Here is a 20,303-nt window from a genome sequence, read left to right as displayed (position 1 = left end):
ACTCAATTTCTAAATAACAAAAAATTTAAAATTATAAATTTCTCTAAAATTAAAATAAAATGTAAATTTCTCTAAAATAATATTTTTACTAATATAAAGGTTAAAGAATATCATATGAATTAAGCCTCCTTTTTATGTGGATAAAATAATTTATATTTAAAAATATTTTTATATATAAAAAATATTTTTATTTTTTAATAAAATAATTTATTTTTTATTATTAAATTTTAATTTAAAAAATAAAATATGATTATAAATAAATAAATATATATAGATCTTGATAGAATATTTAAAAAACGTATTTTTTTTCTTATAATAATTTAATTTTTTCTTTAATCATAAAATATTTTTAATTTATTATTTTTTAAATTTTTTAAATGTTAAAAAATATAAAATATATTTTTTAACAAATATTTTTTTAAAATAAACCAAACCTTATATAATTTTATTAATGTATTTTTTAAATTAAAATTAAATAATAAATATAAATTATTTTATTTATATAAAATATTTTATAAATATAAATGACTTTTCATAAATAAATAGACATTACAGTTAAATTTTTAAAATATTTAATTATTAAAATATATTTATAATTTTAGAATATATAGTCTGATATTAAGTACAGTCGAATAAATTTGAAAAATCTCATATTTTACTCCTTAATTTTTAATTTAATTTTTTTCTAATTTTCATGTTAAAAAAATAATTTTAGAATATATTAAAATACTTTTATATATTTATTATAGTAACTAAAAAGTATTTGCATTAGATTTTATTTAGTTTTACCGTTAAATGTGTACTAAATAGCTAAAATACTTAAAATTTTATAATTACATTAAAATATTTTTATATTTTATTATGTCAATTAAGGAGAATATTTTTAATTTTATGATTATATTAAAATATTTGTATATTTTATTATATTAATTAAAGAGAATAATTATTTATTTTTATTATTAATCTATTAATTAAATTAAAAAAATATTTTTTTTAATTATCATTTTTATCAAATAAAATTTACCACTCACCCTTTAAATCTATTTTCATATTTTTCTTTATATTCTCCTACATCTCTCCATATTTCTTTTAAAAAGGAAAGATTTAATATAAAATTGATGAAAGTGCTGAGTAGTGATGAATTTTATTTAATCTGAAATTAATTTAGACATATAAAAAATTATTTAATTTTAATCAATAAATTAATAATAAAAATTAATAAATATTTTTTAATTAATAAAATAAAAATATAAAAATATTTTAATATAATTCTAAAATTAAAGAATATTCTAATTAATTAGAATAAACTATTTGAACATAATTTTTTTAAATTAGCGATAAAATGAATAAAAATTAACATATATTATTTTTATTTCACACAATAAAAATATAAAAATATTTTAATATAATTAAATTATAAAAAATATTTTAATTAATTAAATTAGACTAATAATTATTTCAATTAAATAATTAATTTTGATAAAGTAAGCACCGCCTTTATTTTATTTTATTTTAATTATTCTTCTTTCAGGCTTGAGGCTTCAGCTACGGAGTCCACTCGAAGGCGTCAAAACCCCCATTTTCCCTCCCTTTTTCCTTCTGTATCTGTGCTGCCTACTCATTCCTCAGCTACTCTGGACTCATTTCATCAACTAAAATTGCCCCATCTCAGCCTCACCACCGGTAGCAACCGGCGATCAGCGCCTGCTATCGGTTCATCTTATCCGCCTTCGCTTCAATTGATGCTTTTATGCCTATATTTATATATCACAGTTTATGCTCTATATAGAGTTTCTGTAATCCCAAACTAAAGAGGAAGAACCGAAGATGAGTACCGTCGATAAGATGCTTATAAAAGGAATCCGGAGTTTCGACCCGGAGAACAAAAACGTCATCACCTTCTTCAAGCCTCTAACCCTAATCGTCGGTCCCAATGGCGCTGGCAAAACTGTATTCCTCCTCCTTTCTGCTTCTTATCTACGTTTGGAGTGCAATAGTTTATTTATAGTGGACGTTGAAGGGTCTTATTTTCTTCTTCCTTTTTTTTTTTTTCCGTTTGCAATTTGCAGACGATTATAGAGTGTTTAAAGCTTTCTTGCACGGGAGAGTTGCCTCCAAATGCGAGGTCTGGCCACAGTTTTATTCATGATCCCAAGGTAGCTTTCTCTTTTCACTCTGGTTGGCTGCCCTGGAAACGTATTTTTATTTTGCTTTCATTTCTTCCCAACTGGGTTTAGCATTCTTTGTTCTTGTTGTTTTCCATTGGCAACAGTGTCCGCATTTATTCTAGGTAACTGCTTAACTATGTGGGACTTACTTTATTTCTATAGGTTTTGATGAAAGCTGTATGCTACATTGTCCCGCTCTGTTTGAAAATGTTGAATCGTCTACTTAATGTGTTGTAAAATAGGTGTATTGAACTCAATTCAGTTGGGGTATTTTTTATGCTTTTCACCTACAGCTATTTCTTGTTTATTTTTCACCTCTCTGCCTGCAAAGCTGCTTTTTTCTATAAAAAAATATATATATATAATTCGGAATTATTTTCATGTGTGAGCACGTAATTAGTTAATTAAAATGTTTGGTAATGATTGTAGGTTGCAGGGGAAACAGAGACAAAGGGCCAAGTTAAGCTACGATTCAAGACTGCAGCAGGGAAAGACGTGGTTTGCATAAGATCATTCCAGCTTACACAGAAGGCATCGAAAATGGAGTATAAGGCAATTGAGAGTGTGCTGCAAACAATAAACCCGCATAATGGAGAGGTGACATTAACTTATTCTGTTTCTGCTTGTTTCTGTGCATATCAATGCTGCAGTGATTTCTTGCTTATTTCTGTGAGTTGTCTAACTGTCTTGCATTTCCTTAACAACAATGTGATTATCCATGAAAAGGAAAATGCTCCTAGATAGTTGCTTGTAGAAGATTTGTGGCTTATACTTTATGAGATCTATATGCTGGCTAAATAACATTCTTTTTTTTTTTTTTTTTTTGTGGGGGCGGGGGGGGCGGTAAAGAACATTTTGACTGTAAAGAAATTTCCTTATCAGTTATTGTGGTAAGACTAATTATCAGTATTGAAAAACTGAGCCTTTTTGGTGAAACCATAAACCTTGTTTCAGACTATTATTTTGTAGGGCTAGGGCTCCTCAAATAGTAATCTTTTGACTGGTGCATAATTTAGATTCATGATAACCTGTCCTTCTATTACTTATGGCTAAACATATTCATGTGAAATTACACTATGGAATTGAAATATCCACCACTTTATTCCATCCTCATTTCTTGTATTTTTATTTATCATAGTTATCAAATCGAGAACCAAGAACCTTATTTTTTGAATTGAAAATCTAGAATGGAAGCACTCTTGAAAAATCAAATCAAATAAAATAAAATATATACATTTTACATGTATATTTACTGTTGATTTTATTAAAAGATATTAAACCTTTAATTGCAAATAATGAATATGTATATGCGTGTGTGTCTGTGTGTATGTATGTATAAATTTTAATTGCAATTTATGTACTAAACATAAAATCAAAGTGAACCTAATGACTTGTTGTGGCCGAGCTCAGAGTATCATATTAGATAAAATAAAAATAATTAAAACTATCTTGGGCCATTTGTGCATTCTTCTTTTATTATTTTGTTGTCATTCTCTTGGTTCTTTTTTAATTTTTTTTTAATCTTTTCCCTTATTTTGTGCAATCAATCTGTAATGATTCTCATGATTCACCTTTGATTAATATAATTCTTGTCTGATTCTTGGCTATTTATGATTCACCCATTAATTTGTATCGTTAGGTTGATTCAACATGAATCATACAATTCGTATTGTGAAACGTACAATTCTAATAACACTGGTCTTTATGCTTTTGTTGGCTTACCAATGTGTCATCTGACATAGTTTGATTTTATGTCTTTCAATTGCTGAAGGTATTATTGTGTTGAATATGGAAATGTCAGTGTGGAATCGTTTTGCCATGATTTTTTGCCACTGTGCATATGAATTCTAAAACCTACTTCTACCTGTTTTTTTTTCTTGTTGAACTGCAGAAAGTTTGCCTTAGTTATAGATGTGCTGACATGGATCGAGAAATCCCTGCCTTGATGGGTGTTTCAAAGGCCATTCTAGAAAATGTTATATTTGTTCACCAAGATGAAGCTAACTGGCCTTTGCAAGATCCTTCCACGTTAAAGAAGAAGTTTGATGATATCTTCTCTGCCACTCGGTATCCTTTGCACTTTCTCCTGAACTGTTATGATGAATTTTAATAGTTAATCTTCTGCCACCAAGTGGCAAAATGCATATTCTGACTGTGTAGTCAGGTTTAGCTCGCTTGCTTACTGGATATTCTTTTGCTACATTATCTATTCTTGAAAATGCCTCAAATCATGGCTTTGAATCATGGTCATTGTTGCATTTGCGGGTAAGCAAATTTTTGCATGAAAATGAGTAATATTGGTAGATACACAACTATATAATAAGTATAAATAAATCAAATAAAGACATTAAATCTATATTTGGCATCAGGCCATCAGCAAATATTAATGTCTAAAAATTTATTTGATGTTATTTTATGTTTTGAAATTAGAAAGAAAATGAAACCTATAAATAGGCAAACTAATGATTCAAGCTATATAAATTTAACAACAAATCTAACATCAACAATAATTTTATTCAACAAACATGCAAAAAGGGCAAAAAAAAGAGCAAATAATGAAAAAGAAACATTTAACAAAAAGGACTCGCCTTTTACAAAAGCCACAATGATTCTTAGCTTAAAGGGAGAGATACGAAGAAAGAAGAGAAATTTGAGTGAACATTTGGGAGCATGTGATAGAAACTCCAGTTTTGGATAGTTGGAAGCAGAAATGAAAAAGAAAATCCAAAAACAATTTGTTCATGTGACTTTTAGAACTTGTTGTTGTGACTGTTAATCGTAAATAAACATTTGTTACCAGTATGTAATGGTGGTATCAGCTGCTGCCATCGCAAGTGAAGAAATGCCTATAAATAATGGGATAGCACTTAGCAGTTTCTTCAAATAAAAAACCTGTAAATTGTGGTTGTTATTTGAAATGGCTGAGATGCCTTCTTGTATACATAAAGCTAAATTTTTATTAAATAATGGACGAAGAATACTTCCAATTTTAATCATTATCTTCAAAGCTTACTACAGTTTGTGGATGCTAGCTATTGTGTGTTTGGGCTCAGGCTCTTCTTCTCTTCTATGTTTGTCTTTTTATGAACTGCAGGATTTTATCCTTTGGTGTGTACTGCAATTGATGTTGCTAAGCTTTATATTTTCAGATAAATTATTAACTTTTTGCACTGTCGAATTAAGCAGATACACAAAAGCATTGGAGGTTATTAAAAAACTTCACAAGGATCAGGCTCAAGAGATAAAGACATACAAACTTAAATTAGAAAATCTTCAGACCTTGAAAGATTCTGCGTATAAGGTTCTAATCTTTTTCCCATTTGCACTTTTTAGATCATTATATTTCAACTTTTTTGAGTTATTATTTTTGTGGTTCAGTTTCTTAGTGGATCCTTCTGGTAGTTCATAGGACAGTGGCAACTCATGTAGCCTACCAGCCACTAGATTGTGCCCAATTTTTTATTTAGTATCAACCTCTGAAAATTAAAGATGTATATCCTTAGTAGTTTATGACACTTCTGCTTTTAGATGCTTTAAATCAAAAGTTCTCTATTTTAAAGCTTCTAAAACTGTCATAGTTTCCAATTTTGTTGGGTGGATGTACCCAGAGTTATGTTTCATAGAGTAGAAGAGGAAAGTTCTTTTTATATTGTTCTAACAAAGTACCAGAATTGTAGTACGTTTTGTTTGCCCTGTTATCTCTTCCTATTTAACGAATGTATAGGATCAAATTCAGCTCAAGATTTTTATTGCTTCTAAAACTGTCATGAAATGTTCACACTACCTTTGAGCTGCATTTTGAGTAAAAGTGCCATTTGTCCAAGCTTAATTTCTGGATTCTCCTGGGATGAATGTAGGTTAAAGCTCTTAATGTTTGGTTTATTTTCCTCTTGGTGGTGTAATTGCATTTTTGACCTGTGTCGTGATGGGGTCTGGTTGTATGTTTTGATTTCTGTTTGTCATTGAGCTTGTTTGCCTGATCCTTGATTCATGTGCATTAATCTTATTCCTGTTCTAGTTTGATGTGTCTGACCAGTAATGGCAGAATTAATAGTCACTAAATAAATATGAAAACAATGCTGCAATATCATTAACCCGAACTTGCACATAATTTTTTCTGGTCACAATTGTAATATGTTTCTCATACTAGGTGACCTATATTGCTTTCACTTTGGATTTTGATTGAATTTCACTATGTGTTACCTTGATGACTAAGTTCCTTTTTTTTTTTGGTTTAGTTAGTTTGAACATTGTTGATCTTTAAGCTTAATTGATCGCCCACATGAAGTAAGATTCAATATGAGAAATGATCAGTTAGACTGGTTTTGTTTTTGATGATATTAAGTTCTGTTTTACAGCTTCGGCAAAGCATTGTTCAAGATGAAGAAAGAACGGAATCTTTAAAAGTCCAAATGCAAGATTTAGAAAATAAAGTTCAGAATGTTGATGCAAAAATCCATCAAATTGAGACCACTCTGAAAGATTTGAGAAAGCTACAGGAGCAAATATCAACAAAAACTGCTGAAAGGAGAACTTTGTTTAAGGAGCAGCAGAGACAATATGAAGCTCTTGAGGAGGAAAATGAAGGTTTATTTTATTTTCCTTGGCTGCATCATACTATTCTCTATTTGAGACTATTTTTTTTCTGGTTATCTCACAAATACAGAACAGATAGACACACACATGCACATGATTATGCTCATTATCTTGTCAGTGGAATAATTTCCTGGAGATGGATGCTGCATGTCTTGTACTGTTTCATGCTTCCTTCTAATGTACTGCACTTCGTTTCCCTTATATAGATACTGATGAAGACCTGATGACTTGGAAAACCAAGTTTGATGAGCATGTTGCATCTTTGGAATCTAACAAAGGCAAGTTGAAGAGGGAAATGGATGACATTGATGAAGAGATTTCTAGACTTAGGAATAGCATTACAGATTATATCCGGGAGAGCAGCAAGCTTCAGACTGAAGCTGAAGTAATCGCAATGAAACTATTCATATTTTGGAAGTTACAATTTTCTAATTTAGGTGGAGTGTTTAACTGACTTCTTTTGTTTGAAATTAGGTTCACAGTTCCCAGAAGAATGAAAGAGATTCTACCATTCAAAAACTTTGCGCAAGACATAATTTAGGGTCTCTTCCACATACACCTTTCAGTGATGATGTTGCTTTGAACCTCACAAATCGACTCAAATCAAGGTTGATAGATCTTGAGAAGGATTTACAAGATAAAAAGGTGGCCTCTCTTTCTAAGTATGCGTGTGTGACAATTCATGCATGTGTATTATTGGATACCTCTCTTTTACATGACGTTGCACATTTATATGTGCTTCCTGTACTTAAATGTCATGCATAATTATGTGTACAATAGTGATATAAGATTTCAATATCTTTGCATGTCTAACATATAAAGTGGCTTTAATAATAACCACAAAAATTTTTTTCAGACTTCAAATGATATTGAAATTAAGACAGCAGAGGATCACTATTGGGATGTAAATGATCGTTGGAAAAACACTGACGCTCAGAAGCAGGCTAAATTAGCAATAAAGGTGTGCAGCATGACAAAGCTCCCCACCCAGCTTGGAATGTTCTTTCTCTTTTTTTCCCCCTCTTCCATTTCTCTTTCTATCTGTAGATAGATTTAAGTATGTTTTTCTCCTATGTTTTTCTCCTAGTGTTAATGCCTTCATGTTTGACATGTTACCAATATTGTACACTCATGCAGAATGCCATTGTGAATCGCATTAAAGATAAGGAACGTGATCGTGCTTCACTTGAAGAACAAATTTCACATGTTAATCTTTCTCATATGGATGAAAGAGAAAAGAACTTGGTGAGGATGGCTTCCGTTCTGCATAATTTTTTTTTTTGCCTGGTATCTAATAATTTAGTCTTACTGAGCAAATGAATCTGCAAGCAAGTTTGCTTCTAAAAAAAGAAGGAAATAATTGGAAAAAAAAACTTTGTTGTAATCTTTGCAGCAAATTGAAGTTGAGAGAAAGACAAAGCAGCTTGCTGAAAGAGATTTTGAATCAAACATTCGTCAAAAGCAAAGCGAGCTGTATGGGCTAGAGCAACAGATTAAGACACTCAATCGGGAGAAAGACATTTTGGCTGGAGATTCTGAGGACAGAGTGAAACTGTCCCTAATGAAGGCAGAGTTGGAGAATCATAAGAAGAAGCACAGAAAAATGTAATAGATTCATTCTTGTCCTATTCTTCTTTTCTTTTCTTTTCTTTTTTCCATGTTAATATCTAGTTTTCTCCTCTTCCTCTCTCAGGCTAATGCTTTTTTATTTTCTTTGGCCCTTAGAATTGATGAATTCAAGGATAGAATCAGAGGAGTGCTTAAAGGAAGGCTTCCTGCTGACAAGGATATGAAGAAGGAAATCACTCAAGCCTTAAGGTTTTTCTAACATCTTAATTTGACCTTTTATTTGGGGAGGACTTGACTGAAGAATTTATGTGGTGTTACTATTCCTATTGCCTGTAAATTCATTTAGGTTTATCAACAAATATGATTTGACTGATTGTTCTCTTGTTAAAATTTGTTTATCGGTGCTTTTGTCGAGCTAGACAAGATTATTCATAGCCATTGTTATTCTCTATCTATTTCCATTTCCACTTCCACTCCTTTGAAGTTGCGTCAGTATTGAATTGTGATTTATCATATATTTTCTCGTGTCTGATTTTATTAGTATTCTATAATGTAAATGTGTGGTAATTTAGGCCTCACAGCCTGCTAATTAACATTGTGTATCAGTTTATTCCTTTATTTTGTCTCTCTCTTATGCTTATCACTAACTGCCTAAGTTGTTGGGTCTGTGTGTGATGTATATATGGTGTGCTCGCATTTTTTGCCGATATTGACATATTGTGCAAATGAATGTTTTACGGTGTCTCTCTGCCAATAGAAGGTTTTCTTCTGAATTAAATCTGGATCATCTTCAAATTTGTGAAGGAAAAGTCCTTCTGGATCTTTTACTTAGCCATCTTCCACACTGTTAGTTTGAGTCGAACTTTAACAAGACTAGGAACAGGAAAATAAATTTCAAGTAATGAAGTGTTTTACTCTCATGGACTGTCAAATATGCTATGTGTCTACAATGCACATTAACAATGACATAAGAGCATCTGATGTTATTTGTGCATTGTTTAGTCAGCTCAACATAGGGTCTGACTGCTTGGAGAAGCATCTGAAGTTCTTTTGATTAATTCTTCAGTTCTCTCATTCTATGTGGGTCCTTCAGTTTTTGTTACTGGTTTATAAGTTGGAGATATCTGGCAAGGTTATTGGGTGTTTTTATCTCTTGTTTAGTTGATCTTTTCCAATAAGATATTCACTTCCTTAAGTTGATGTTGCACTTTGTACAGGACACTTGGAATGGAATACGATGACTTGAATTTGAAATCTCGTGAAGCTGAGAAGGAGGTAAATGTGTTGCAGACAAAAATACAGGAAGTTAATAATAACCTGTCCAAACATCGCAAGGATATGGACTGTGAGTATTGCTTCATACTTGTGACGAAATGTACACTGATAGAGTGGATTGGTTAGAATCTTAGAATTATCAGGATACTTGTTTTTGTTTTTGTTGTTCGAATCTGTCAAAGGATTTGACAGGATGCAATAGCATGGTAAACTTTCTTTCAAGATTTATTTACATGCATCTACTGACAATGTCATGGCTGTTATTTCAATTATTTATTATTGGTATCCTGCTTAAAATGTGTTCTCATACAAAAATGTTTGCTTGATAATAGCTTCATTAATGAATTTTATCTATCATCATATTCATACCTAGACATTCGATTGTCAGTCTTGTTTTGAGGGGTTTGACACTCTATAGTGTATACTAACCACATCGACAAGGATTTTTATGGATCATATGGGACCATGAGAAGCTTAACATTCTGGAGTATATTAAGATTAATGGACTCATTTTATTAATCTCTTTTGATAGAACACCAAATCATAATGTGATTTTTTTTCCCCTTTTGATGCCAACAGTTTTCCATGGAGAGTTAAGTAATGTCTACTTTAAAGGTTTTAATGATGTTTTTGTATTTATGTTTAATGTAGTTATGAATACATAGGTCGAGGTTTTGAGATTTTTCTTTTTCTTGTTTCCATTAATCTTTTGCAATTTATGCTTCCCATTTATTAAGTAGGGATGAGCATCAAAATCAAATTGCAATTTGTGTCAACTGATTTCTATGATTTGCAATCCCTGATTCTGTTGTAATTTGATTTCTGTGCAATTTGCAATTTAATAAAACAATAGGAAATTTGAATTTGTGTAAGGGCAATTTTTATGACCGCAATTTAAAACCATGATCCTAATTTTTACCCTGCTAGGTAGGGATGAGCAGAAATCGTTATTAACTGAAAAACTGAACTGAACTGTTTTAATTTGGTTTTCCAGTTGATTGGTTCGGTTTCGGTTAGTATTTTTCATAAAAAATTGGTTTTTTGATTTGGATAACTCGGTGAAAAAACCAAATTAACTGAATTAAACTATTAACTCCACGTTTTCCCCATATCCACAAATGTAGATATTTAAAACCCAAAGTCTAAGGCGTTTCATTTCCCCCATGACACTTTCTATACAATCTTCTCATTTCCCAAAGTCGATGGGCTACTAGCTACAATAGGAGTCTCCATCACTACCTATGTTCTCCAAAAATGGAAAACCAATTTGAGCTGCATTGGAGTCTCTAGAAGTTTTGCGTACAACCTTCTCCAGTCTTGATGTTTAGTTGGGCTTCTCCTCCTCCTCCTTATAGATATCATTGTCAAGTGCAGCTCCAGTCATAGATCTATGGCATTGGCATGTCTCACCTCTGAATCACCACATTTCTCCCAATCCTTCATTTTCATAGATTCATGCTTCCATGGCATGCTTGGAGGCTGCCTCAGTTGGATTTTTTTTTTTAATTCTTTTTAAGTCAATAGCTCTAGTTTATGGGTTTGATGGGTTTATGTTTGTGATGTGTTGGTATCAATGGGTATGATGTGTTGATTTGTACTTTTAAATTTCCTTGTTATTGTTACTTGTATAAATTTTGAATATCTTTTTTCTTCACTTTTGATTTGTGTTGGGCATGAAAGTAAAAGGAAATGGTATTAAAAAAAATAAAACCATCATATTGTTTGGCTTGAGTTGGGAAGTGAGAAATTTTTTGAAAACCATCATCTTTTTCTTTCAGTTTATGGAATTGAACAAAACCAATTTTTGTTCAGTTCAATTAGGTTTACTTGTTACTTTGGTTTTGTCATTAAAGAAAAAAAGCAATTCGGTTTGTTTTTTTTGGTTCGGTTTGAGCCTGGACCGATTGATTACACACTCCTATTACCGTACCTACAATATGGAATAGAATGGGTGCCTAGGCTTTGATGGGTTTGCGATTAAAATCCCTGGGTGCATATTGGGGTTGGAATCACCAATAGACTTAGTTTCAGGCTTTCAACAGTTTTAGAGAGAGAAGGAATAAGCAAGTATAAAGAGAGGGAAAATAGAGTAGGGAGAGAAAAATGGGAAGAAGTCTTCTAGTTTATTGCTATTTCTTGAATGAATGGTTATGACTCAATATAGGTGTATTTGTATAGCTTATTTAGCTAGATACAGTCGGGGATAATTGTTCCTGCCAAAACACTCTCCCACAAAAAGCTTATGCTACTCTTCTTGGGAGTAGAAGTTTTTAAGAAGTAAAAAGTAAATTTTTTAATTTCAAAAATAATACGTAGTTGACCTGCTTGATGAAACTGAAAAGTTGGGAGCTAAATCTTGTAATACACCAATAATCTCTAATTTATATCTCGCCAAAGTTGGTGGTGATCCCTTTAACGACCTAGAGAGATGCCGGAAGTTAGTTGGGAAACTAAACTATCTTACAGTAATGAGCTGACCAGATATTTCGTCTGCAATGAGCTAGTTCATGTTTGCATCTAGAGTAAAAAAATTGAGCAACTCTAAAACATATCTTATGTTACTTAAAAGGAGCCCCTGGAATGGATATACTATATAGTGATCGTGGGTCTTTCAGATGCTGATTGAGCTGGATTCAAAAGTAATATTAGGTCCATTACGGGCTATTGTGTTTTTGTTGGATGAAGCCTAGTGTTTTGGAAAAGTAAGAAAAAAGTTCCAAATCAAGTGCAAAATCTGAATACAGAACTATGTCTCAATCCACTTATGAGATCTTGTAGATAAACCATTTGTTAGCAAAAGTTGGCTCTCGTCACTAGCAAAGCTTTAGTGTGGCAATAAGGCTGCTCTCCATATTGTCTCTAATTTAGTGTATCATGAACAAATTAAACATATTGAAGTAGATTGTCATTTTATCCGTGAAAAAATACTAGAAAATGAAATTTCTATTGGACATGTGAAGACAGGAGAACAATTAGGTGATTTGTTTACTAAAGCATTGATGGTTCTCGAGTGGAATACCTCTGTAACAAGCCGGGCATGATTAATATTTATGCTCCGGTCTGAAAGGGAGTGTTATAGTATGTACAACTTGTGATTGATTACCTATCATGTGTAAAGAACATAATTGTTGGACTAATTTTAGGAGGCAGATTTGTAGGAGATTTATATTCTTACCATGTATGAGCTCTTGTATTCTGTATTTATAGCTCTATCATTCATAGAATAAAACAAAATTTACCCAATCCTTCCTTGTTCTATTACAGTCATGCTTCTCCCCTAGAATATTCTTTGGCTAATAGTGTTTCATTATCTTCTTATTTGTTTGTATGTATGCTTACTTGTTAAGAGGATTTAATGTAGCAAGGAAGAGATTCATTGAATCCAAACTCCAATCCTTGGATCAACAAGCTTTTACCATTGATTTGTACCTCAAAGCTTTGGAGTCTGCTAAGGAGAAAAGAGATGTCCAGAAAAGGTCCCTTTATTTGATTTCCATTTTCACATAATTGTATATGTCAGCTACTTTTCATGTTGATTTTTCATTACTAAGGCTATTAATACAGTGTTGGTGAATTGCCTGCAGCAAGTACAATATGGCAGATGGTATGCGGCAAATGTTTGATCCTTTTGAAAGGATTGCCCGTGCTCATCACATGTGCCCTTGCTGTGAGCGCTCCTTCTCTGCTGAAGAGGAAGATGAGTTTGTTAAAAAGGTGTCTGTTGAATAAACAATCAGGGATCAGTTCTACTAATGTCCTTTGATGCTTGGCCTCTTATTCATACTTTTTTTTTCCAGAGGGTTGGGGGGAATGTGCTTTAGGTTCTTTTGATTCTTTCTGAACGTACTAATATAATGTAAAATACAGCAAAGAGTCAAGGCTGCAAGTTCTGCTGAGCACATGAAGGTGTTGGCTTCAGAGTCCTCAAATGCAGATTCTTATTTTCAGCAGCTGGACAAGCTTCGAATCGCTTTTGAGGAATATGTCAAAATTGGCAAGGAAACAATTCCTCTTGCGGAGAAAAATTTGCATGAACTTACTGAAGAGATGGATGAGAAGTCTCAAGCCCTTGATGATGTATGCAATTGAGCATTCATTTTGGAAATTTTATTCATTACAATTTATGAATCTCTACTATACTTATTTTGGTGGAAATATTCTCTGATTTTAGTTCATTCTACCTAAAATTAGTTTTTTATTCCATTGCAAATTTTAAAGAAAGCATGCGAAGCTTAGCTACTATGATTAGTCCTCTTGAGTGGAAAAAGCAAACATTGGTTCTTCTTTCTATGCTCTGTATTGATTAAGAATTTGGGCAAAATATTACCAAAAATCACTGCATTTACGTCAATTAGTGTTCTTCTTCATCATACAATCCTGGATATGGACATTAGAGATTTGAAATGTTAAAATTAGCTTTTCAACTTCTACTACTATTATAATTTATGATTTTTTACAACTAAGTTTGTTTGGTTCCCAACTAATAGGAATGCAGATTTTGCCCCTTGGGGTAAAGATGGTCAAACATAATCAGTCTCAACAACTCAGAATATGTGAAATGAAACTGTCTGAGTTGACTTATTGTTGTTGATAGGCTAATAATGTTAGATGGTTGAATCTTAATTAACCATATCAAATATGTTTGTATAAGTTGCATTTCATTATTCAGTAAAATAGAGGTGTATTTTATTATATCTGTTTAATAAACTGTCTAGTTGATTATGGCCAGTTGTCAATGGAATGGGGACAGAAGCATGCTTTATGAATCAGTGATATTAATTGTGCAGAAATAATTCATCTTCGATATGATGTCCAAGTGATAGGTTAATAATTGTCCGCTGTGATGTTTGCTTATGAGTGTTACGAATGATTTGGCTTGTAGGTATTGGGTGTTTTAGCTCAAATAAAGGCTGACAAGGACTCAGTTGACGCCTTGGTACAACCTGTTGAAACTGCTGATAGGCTTTATCAAGAAATCCAAACTTGGCAAATACAAATCGATGAATTGGAGTATAAGCTTGACTTTCGAGGGCAAGGTGTCAAATCCATGGAAGAAATTCAGTCAGAACTGAGTATTTTGCAGGGCACAAGGTACATAATTTTAACTTATCACAATTACTTTATTTTTATTCTTTTATTATGCAATTTGCATGCATGTTTATCTTTAAATTATATTTTTAATTTGTTTTTGTTTCTGATTTTAGTTGAGTTGGTTTTTATTTCACAAATACATGCTGCTTATTTACTTCGTAGAATGTTGTTTGATTTCCCCATTATCTACTTTCTTTATTTTATCTGTCTTGGCAATTAGGGATGCTCTGCATGCTGAACTGGAGAAGTTAAGGGATGATAGGAGGTACATGGAAAATGATTTGTCACACATTCAACTAAGGTGGCATGGTCTAAGGGAGGAGAAAACTAGGACAGGCAACACTTTACATGATCTAAAAAGGGTGGAAGAGGAGTTGGAACAATTATCTGATGAAAAAAACCAAGTTGAGCTTGATGAAAAGGTTATCTTTCGGATCTGGTTATTGATATCATTTTTCTCAACTGTCAAGAGTTTTTTAATCCAATCATGCACTTCTCATGTTGGTGGTAAAATTTATGGTATATTATGGTATGTTATAATTTACCTTTTAACAAGTCCTTAGTTATTATAGTCTTTAACTAAAATGTACATATATAATTAAGGACTATATAATTGAGTAATATAAAGGATAGTGAAATACAGTAATTAATATAAAGAAGCTAAATTTTACTTATAAGCTAGTCAAATAAGCTATCTCACGAGCGTGTTAAATGAGCTTGCTTTATGAGCTTATTCAATATGCTAGACACGAGTCAGCTTGCGAGCTTGTGAACAAGCCAGCGTGCAAGTCTTAATGAGTGGAGTATTAGTAGACTTAAAGCTTGGCCCGTTTATTCAATGAAGCAAAAAATTTATGCTCGACCTTGGCTTGTTAAGAAAATCAGCCAAGCTGAACCTTTATCAAGCTAAATTTCAAGTAACTTGTTGACATTCATACTTTTGTCCTTGTAAAACTTATGAAATTATGAGAATTTCACTGGATCTTTAAAGTGGCCTCACGGCTCATCCGGCTATGTAGTTTTGCCCTGTACATTTAACTAATGCAATCTTCAGTTTTCCATGAAAAGCTCTAGCTTCTATTGTTTCATCATTGTGCATGGCAAATTGATTTCTTGATATCATTTCAGCATTTGGAAGAAGCACTTGGCCCTTTATCCAAGGAGAGAGAAAAATTAGAGAGTTACTGCAATGATTTGAAAGTGAAACTTGGGAAGGAATACGAGGAGCAGAAAAAACAGTTGGACAATTATCAGTGGGAAGTTAACACTCTTCTTAACACTGCTTCTAAAATTAAGGAGTGAGTTTTGTGAAACTGAGGATTGATTTACAAGATTCCTTTGAATTTATCTTGATCATAATTTTGTTTTTCCAGGTATAATGAATTAAAGAAAGGGGATAGATTGAAGGAGGTGCTAGAAAAACTCTCTCTATCAGAGTCTCAGCTTCGGAGTTATGATAATAGGAAGGAGGAGATTTCAGCTGAACTAAACAAAATCAAAGATATTTTACGGAATCAAGATTCCTTAAAAAGAAAAATTGAGGACAACTTGAATTACAGGAAAACAAAGGCTGAAGTGGACAAGCTTACCCAGGAGATTGAATCATTGGAAGATAGAAAACTGAAGATTGGCGGGGTTTCTACCTTTGAAGCTGAACTTGTCAGACATTCGCAAGAAAGAGAGAGACTTCTTTCAGAGGTATATATGGAAATTGAAAAACTATTTCATGCTCACGTTTTGATGTTGACCTTAGCTGTTTTCCATTTCATTCATGCTAGCTTTCTGACTTGTTCTCATAAGATACAAGTGAATCTATTGCTTGAAATGGTTGCTCAATAAGTCCTCAAGTGCTGAATTGTAAAGAACACAAATGAACCTGTTGTCAGAAAAATATAAAAATATTGTTTTTCTTGTCAGAGTATCTACCATTACTTCTTATATCAAATCTCTGTCCTGACTAAAGTGAAAGTGACTTTTTTTTTTTTGAACTCACTACAGTTAAACAAGTGCCGTGGTACAATGTCAGTTTACCAGAGTAATATTTCAAAGAATAAGGTTGATCTTAAACAGGCCCAATACAAGGACATTGACCAACGGTACTTGGACCAGCTAATTCAGCTTAAGGTGGGACATATTCCTGATTAATTGAATAGGTTAATTCTTCTAATCTCTTTCCAATGTGTTTTTTACCTGAACAATTTGTGACAGACAACTGAAATGGCAAACAAGGACCTGGACAGATACTACAATGCAGTTGACAAGTGAGCTTTTCCTTACCAATTACATATATTTGTGTGCTTTTTATGACACCTGTATTAATATACTTAGGGTTTATATGTTCTTCTTTCTCAAATTTTTGTCAGAGGAGTGTAATCAGAGGGTTTTGCCTGTTTTTTCTTATAAAAGTTGTTTTCTTTAGTTTCTTGTTGCAGTGCCTTGGAACAATAACTAGTTATTGTTTACTTACCTTAAATATACTGTTATTTCTTGCATCACAAATTTGTTGCGCCATGTGATAAATGGACGTGTGATCTATCATGCTTCCAGTCCACCCCCTTCCCACCTAAGCCAAGATACAGGTGTTATGTGGGAGCCCCCAACTTCTAATTTTGCTAGTTTATTTGACATTCTGCTATCTGTACAAAACTTCCTTCGAGCAACACAAGCAAACTTCACCGGAAAATCTCTATTCTGCTTTTGGATGATCTGAAGAGAAATTTGACAGTGGTGCTGAACTATTGACATGCTTTCCTGACCATATGCAAAATTATTGCCTTGTCTGTGTTTCCTTGTTGAGGATGCTTCAATTATGTTGATCAGAAATAACATTACATGCTTTTAAAAAGCATCTCCTGATGTTTCTAGAGCCCTTATGCGCTTCCACACGATGAAGATGGAGGAAATAAATAAAATCATAAGGGAGTTGTGGCAACAAACATACAGAGGACAGGATATAGATTACATTAGTATTCATTCAGATTCGGAAGGTGCTGGGACTCGATCTTACAGCTACAAGGTATGAACTCTAAAATGTCTATACAACTCTTTTTGCAACTTTCTTCCTTCAAATACAACTTAACATAGGTTATCCTCAATGTTGATCTAGTTGGGAGGAGTCGGTCGGCTATATGCATCTTTTTCTTCTTTATGCTTGTTTTCTACATGGTTTTTGTCAGGCCCAGTGATAAACGTTGAATGATTTTTCAACCACTTCACTGTCTTCATCACTTGTAATCTGAATGTGATCAACCTTTTCTAGCAGTGATATGAGGATCTGTTTTGAGCATTTGATCCTTAATCAGCCCCACCCTCCTTCCCAAACCAGGAAAAAGAGGGAAAAAAGAAAAACATTTTCCTTATCAGTGACATTTCAACCTCGAACTGGTAATGGTTCCTTATTCCATTTTAGTGTCCTTATCTCTGCCACGCTCCATTTATGGACATGTTTCTCATGTGCCCAACATTGTTGACATGGAGCATAGCAGGCCAAATTGTGTGGAACTTCAACTTAGCTAGAACATACTTAGCTAGAACATACAATTACATGCACGCACCTATTTCATTTCTCCTTTTTAAATGGTTTCTTCGGTGCTTCTTCCTTTGCTTGAAGTAGTGAAGATATTTTAACTGCAATCGTGACAGGTTCTAATGCAAACTGGAGATGCAGAGTTGGAAATGAGAGGAAGGTGCAGTGCCGGTCAGAAGGTGGTTAATAATCGAAACTGCTTTGTCTTTTATGAAAAAAGAAATTGAAGAGGAGATGGGAAGAGAGACGGATTAACTTTCTTTGACTTCAGGTCCTTGCTTCCCTTATCATTCGGTTAGCTTTAGCGGAGACGTTTTGCCTTAACTGTGGAATATTAGCGCTAGATGAGCCTACTACGAATTTGGATGCTCCAAATGCTGAGAGCCTTGCTGCAGCGCTTCTGAGGTATGGCCACTCTATCAAGTTCATTATACAGTATAACAAATTGTATTTCCTATCCCACATGGCCCCTGGGGACATCTGATGAATTTGGACTTGGACTTGTATTTATCCTTGTCTCTGTCTCCAGAATTATGGAGGATAGGAAGGGCCAGGAGAATTTTCAACTGATTGTAATTACTCATGATGAACGTTTTGCCCAACTTATTGGTCAAAAGCAGCATGCAGAAAGATACTATCGAGTCACTAAAGATGATCAGTAAGGACTTCTTTTTTCTTCATAAAAAATTCCTAATCATGCTCCTACGTCGTGATGTTGCGCTTTTGAACTTGTATTGCATTCCCATTCGTTTGTTAATTGCTCTTTCATGTACATGATTTATATAATTGAGAGTAAAATATCTAAATGTATTTTTCAGTCAGCATAGCATAATTGAATCCCAAGAGATTTTTGATTGATAATCAAAAGTGAGGTGGAAGCAGTCCTTTGTCTATTCAGAAGGAGCAAGACATGGAATGTGACAGTTTGAAATTGAAAAAATGACCAGAAGCAAGTCCTTAGTAGCAAGCTACGGGTATGAGACATCAATCCCTCTTCTTCTCCTAAGTATATTATGCCTTCTCTTTATTGAAATCCGCTCTATGAGAAACCCTTTTTTTATTGGTTGGCATAGAGCGGATTTCTATAAAAACAAACTTTGGTTGTTCCTGGTGGTGTTGCCGTGTAGTGCACTAAAGACTCGATACAGCAACCGTTGATCAGAGAACAAATTTTACAACTTGTGCTTCTTGAGGCATAGCAAAGGATGTTTTGTTATAAAGCTTCACAAATTACGGATTCCAATATGCTTCATATTTAGTGTGTAGTGTATATGATCCTACTTTCATACAAGTTCCAAATATTTCCAGCAGTTCATGATCATCTCCTCTCTCTCTGAATTTCATATTTGCATTATATGGACGACTTAGGAAAAAAAGCGCCTAGAGAAAAGAAATTAAACCAACCGAGTAAATCCATACAAATCAAAACTGCCTGGCAAACCAAACTGCTTTGAGAACCCTTGCTGGAAAAGCCTACGAAAATGGCCGACTACCAACGCTGGTTTCTCCGCCACTCTGTTCAACATACAATAGCAATGAGAAAAGGTTTGACTACCACGGATCACAATACCTCTAACAAAGCTTAAAGTGTATCAAACCCAAGAGGAGCACAAAAACCATTGTGGTTTCATCTTCTGGTTAACGAATCGACTCTAGGAGGTGAATGTGGTAATTTCTTACTGGCATCTCGGTTTCACCTAATTTTAAGGAAGCCATTCAAACAAAAAGGAAATTGTATATCTTCATCTTTGCATGATTAGATTACCAGTTTATGGCAGTATGGATCCGTTACTTGCTTGGAATGCTACCTGGTAAGGTAACCATACTTTGATTTTTTATTTAATTTCTAACACTTTTAATTTAGTTTTTATGGTTTTTTTTTTTTAAAAAAAAAGGGCAAATATTCTCTTGATTGATAAGGTTTAAAATAAAGCAATTTTTGAATTTTTCATCTAAATAAATTCTATAGTTTTGATTTAAGATCAATAACCTCAATTTTTAGGGAAAAAAAAAACAAATAATGATTTTTCATTTGTAATAATTAAATATTAATTTCGAAATATTAAACATTATTTGTT

The 20,303-nt window shown here is 33.0% G+C and overlaps 1 protein-coding gene across 2 annotated transcripts; it reads left to right on the top strand.

Annotated features, from left to right (window-relative positions):
• Window positions 1-1,535: 1,535 nt before the first annotated feature.
• LOC110611300 (DNA repair protein RAD50) lies at window positions 1,536-19,546 on the top strand. 2 transcript variants are annotated; one of them, XR_006350212.1, is made up of 28 exons: window positions 1,536-1,950; window positions 2,070-2,156; window positions 2,598-2,765; window positions 4,060-4,235; window positions 5,355-5,469; window positions 6,527-6,755; window positions 6,971-7,149; window positions 7,239-7,409; window positions 7,621-7,725; window positions 7,902-8,009; window positions 8,158-8,369; window positions 8,490-8,582; window positions 9,551-9,678; window positions 12,970-13,084; window positions 13,193-13,322; window positions 13,476-13,685; window positions 14,491-14,699; window positions 14,920-15,121; window positions 15,828-15,997; window positions 16,073-16,397; window positions 16,698-16,823; window positions 16,908-16,960; window positions 17,565-17,715; window positions 18,342-18,404; window positions 18,497-18,630; window positions 18,755-18,883; window positions 19,044-19,199; window positions 19,299-19,546. XR_006350212.1 is itself a non-coding variant. In XM_021751527.2 (27 exons), the coding sequence occupies exons 1-27, from the start codon at window positions 1,828-1,830 to the stop codon at window positions 19,081-19,083; spliced, it is 3,951 nt and encodes a 1,316-aa protein (XP_021607219.1). In that variant the 5' UTR covers window positions 1,536-1,827; the 3' UTR covers window positions 19,084-19,546. The 2 variants fall into 2 exon arrangements, 1 of the variants encoding a protein (XP_021607219.1); XM_021751527.2 differs by having other exon boundaries at window positions 19,044-19,546.
• Window positions 19,547-20,303: the final 757 nt, after the last annotated feature.

This window comes from Manihot esculenta, chromosome 3 (assembly GCF_001659605.2).
Source record: "Manihot esculenta cultivar AM560-2 chromosome 3, M.esculenta_v8, whole genome shotgun sequence".
NCBI classification, from domain to species: domain Eukaryota; kingdom Viridiplantae; phylum Streptophyta; class Magnoliopsida; order Malpighiales; family Euphorbiaceae; genus Manihot; species Manihot esculenta.
This window is presented reverse-complemented; position numbering and strand designations above follow the sequence as displayed.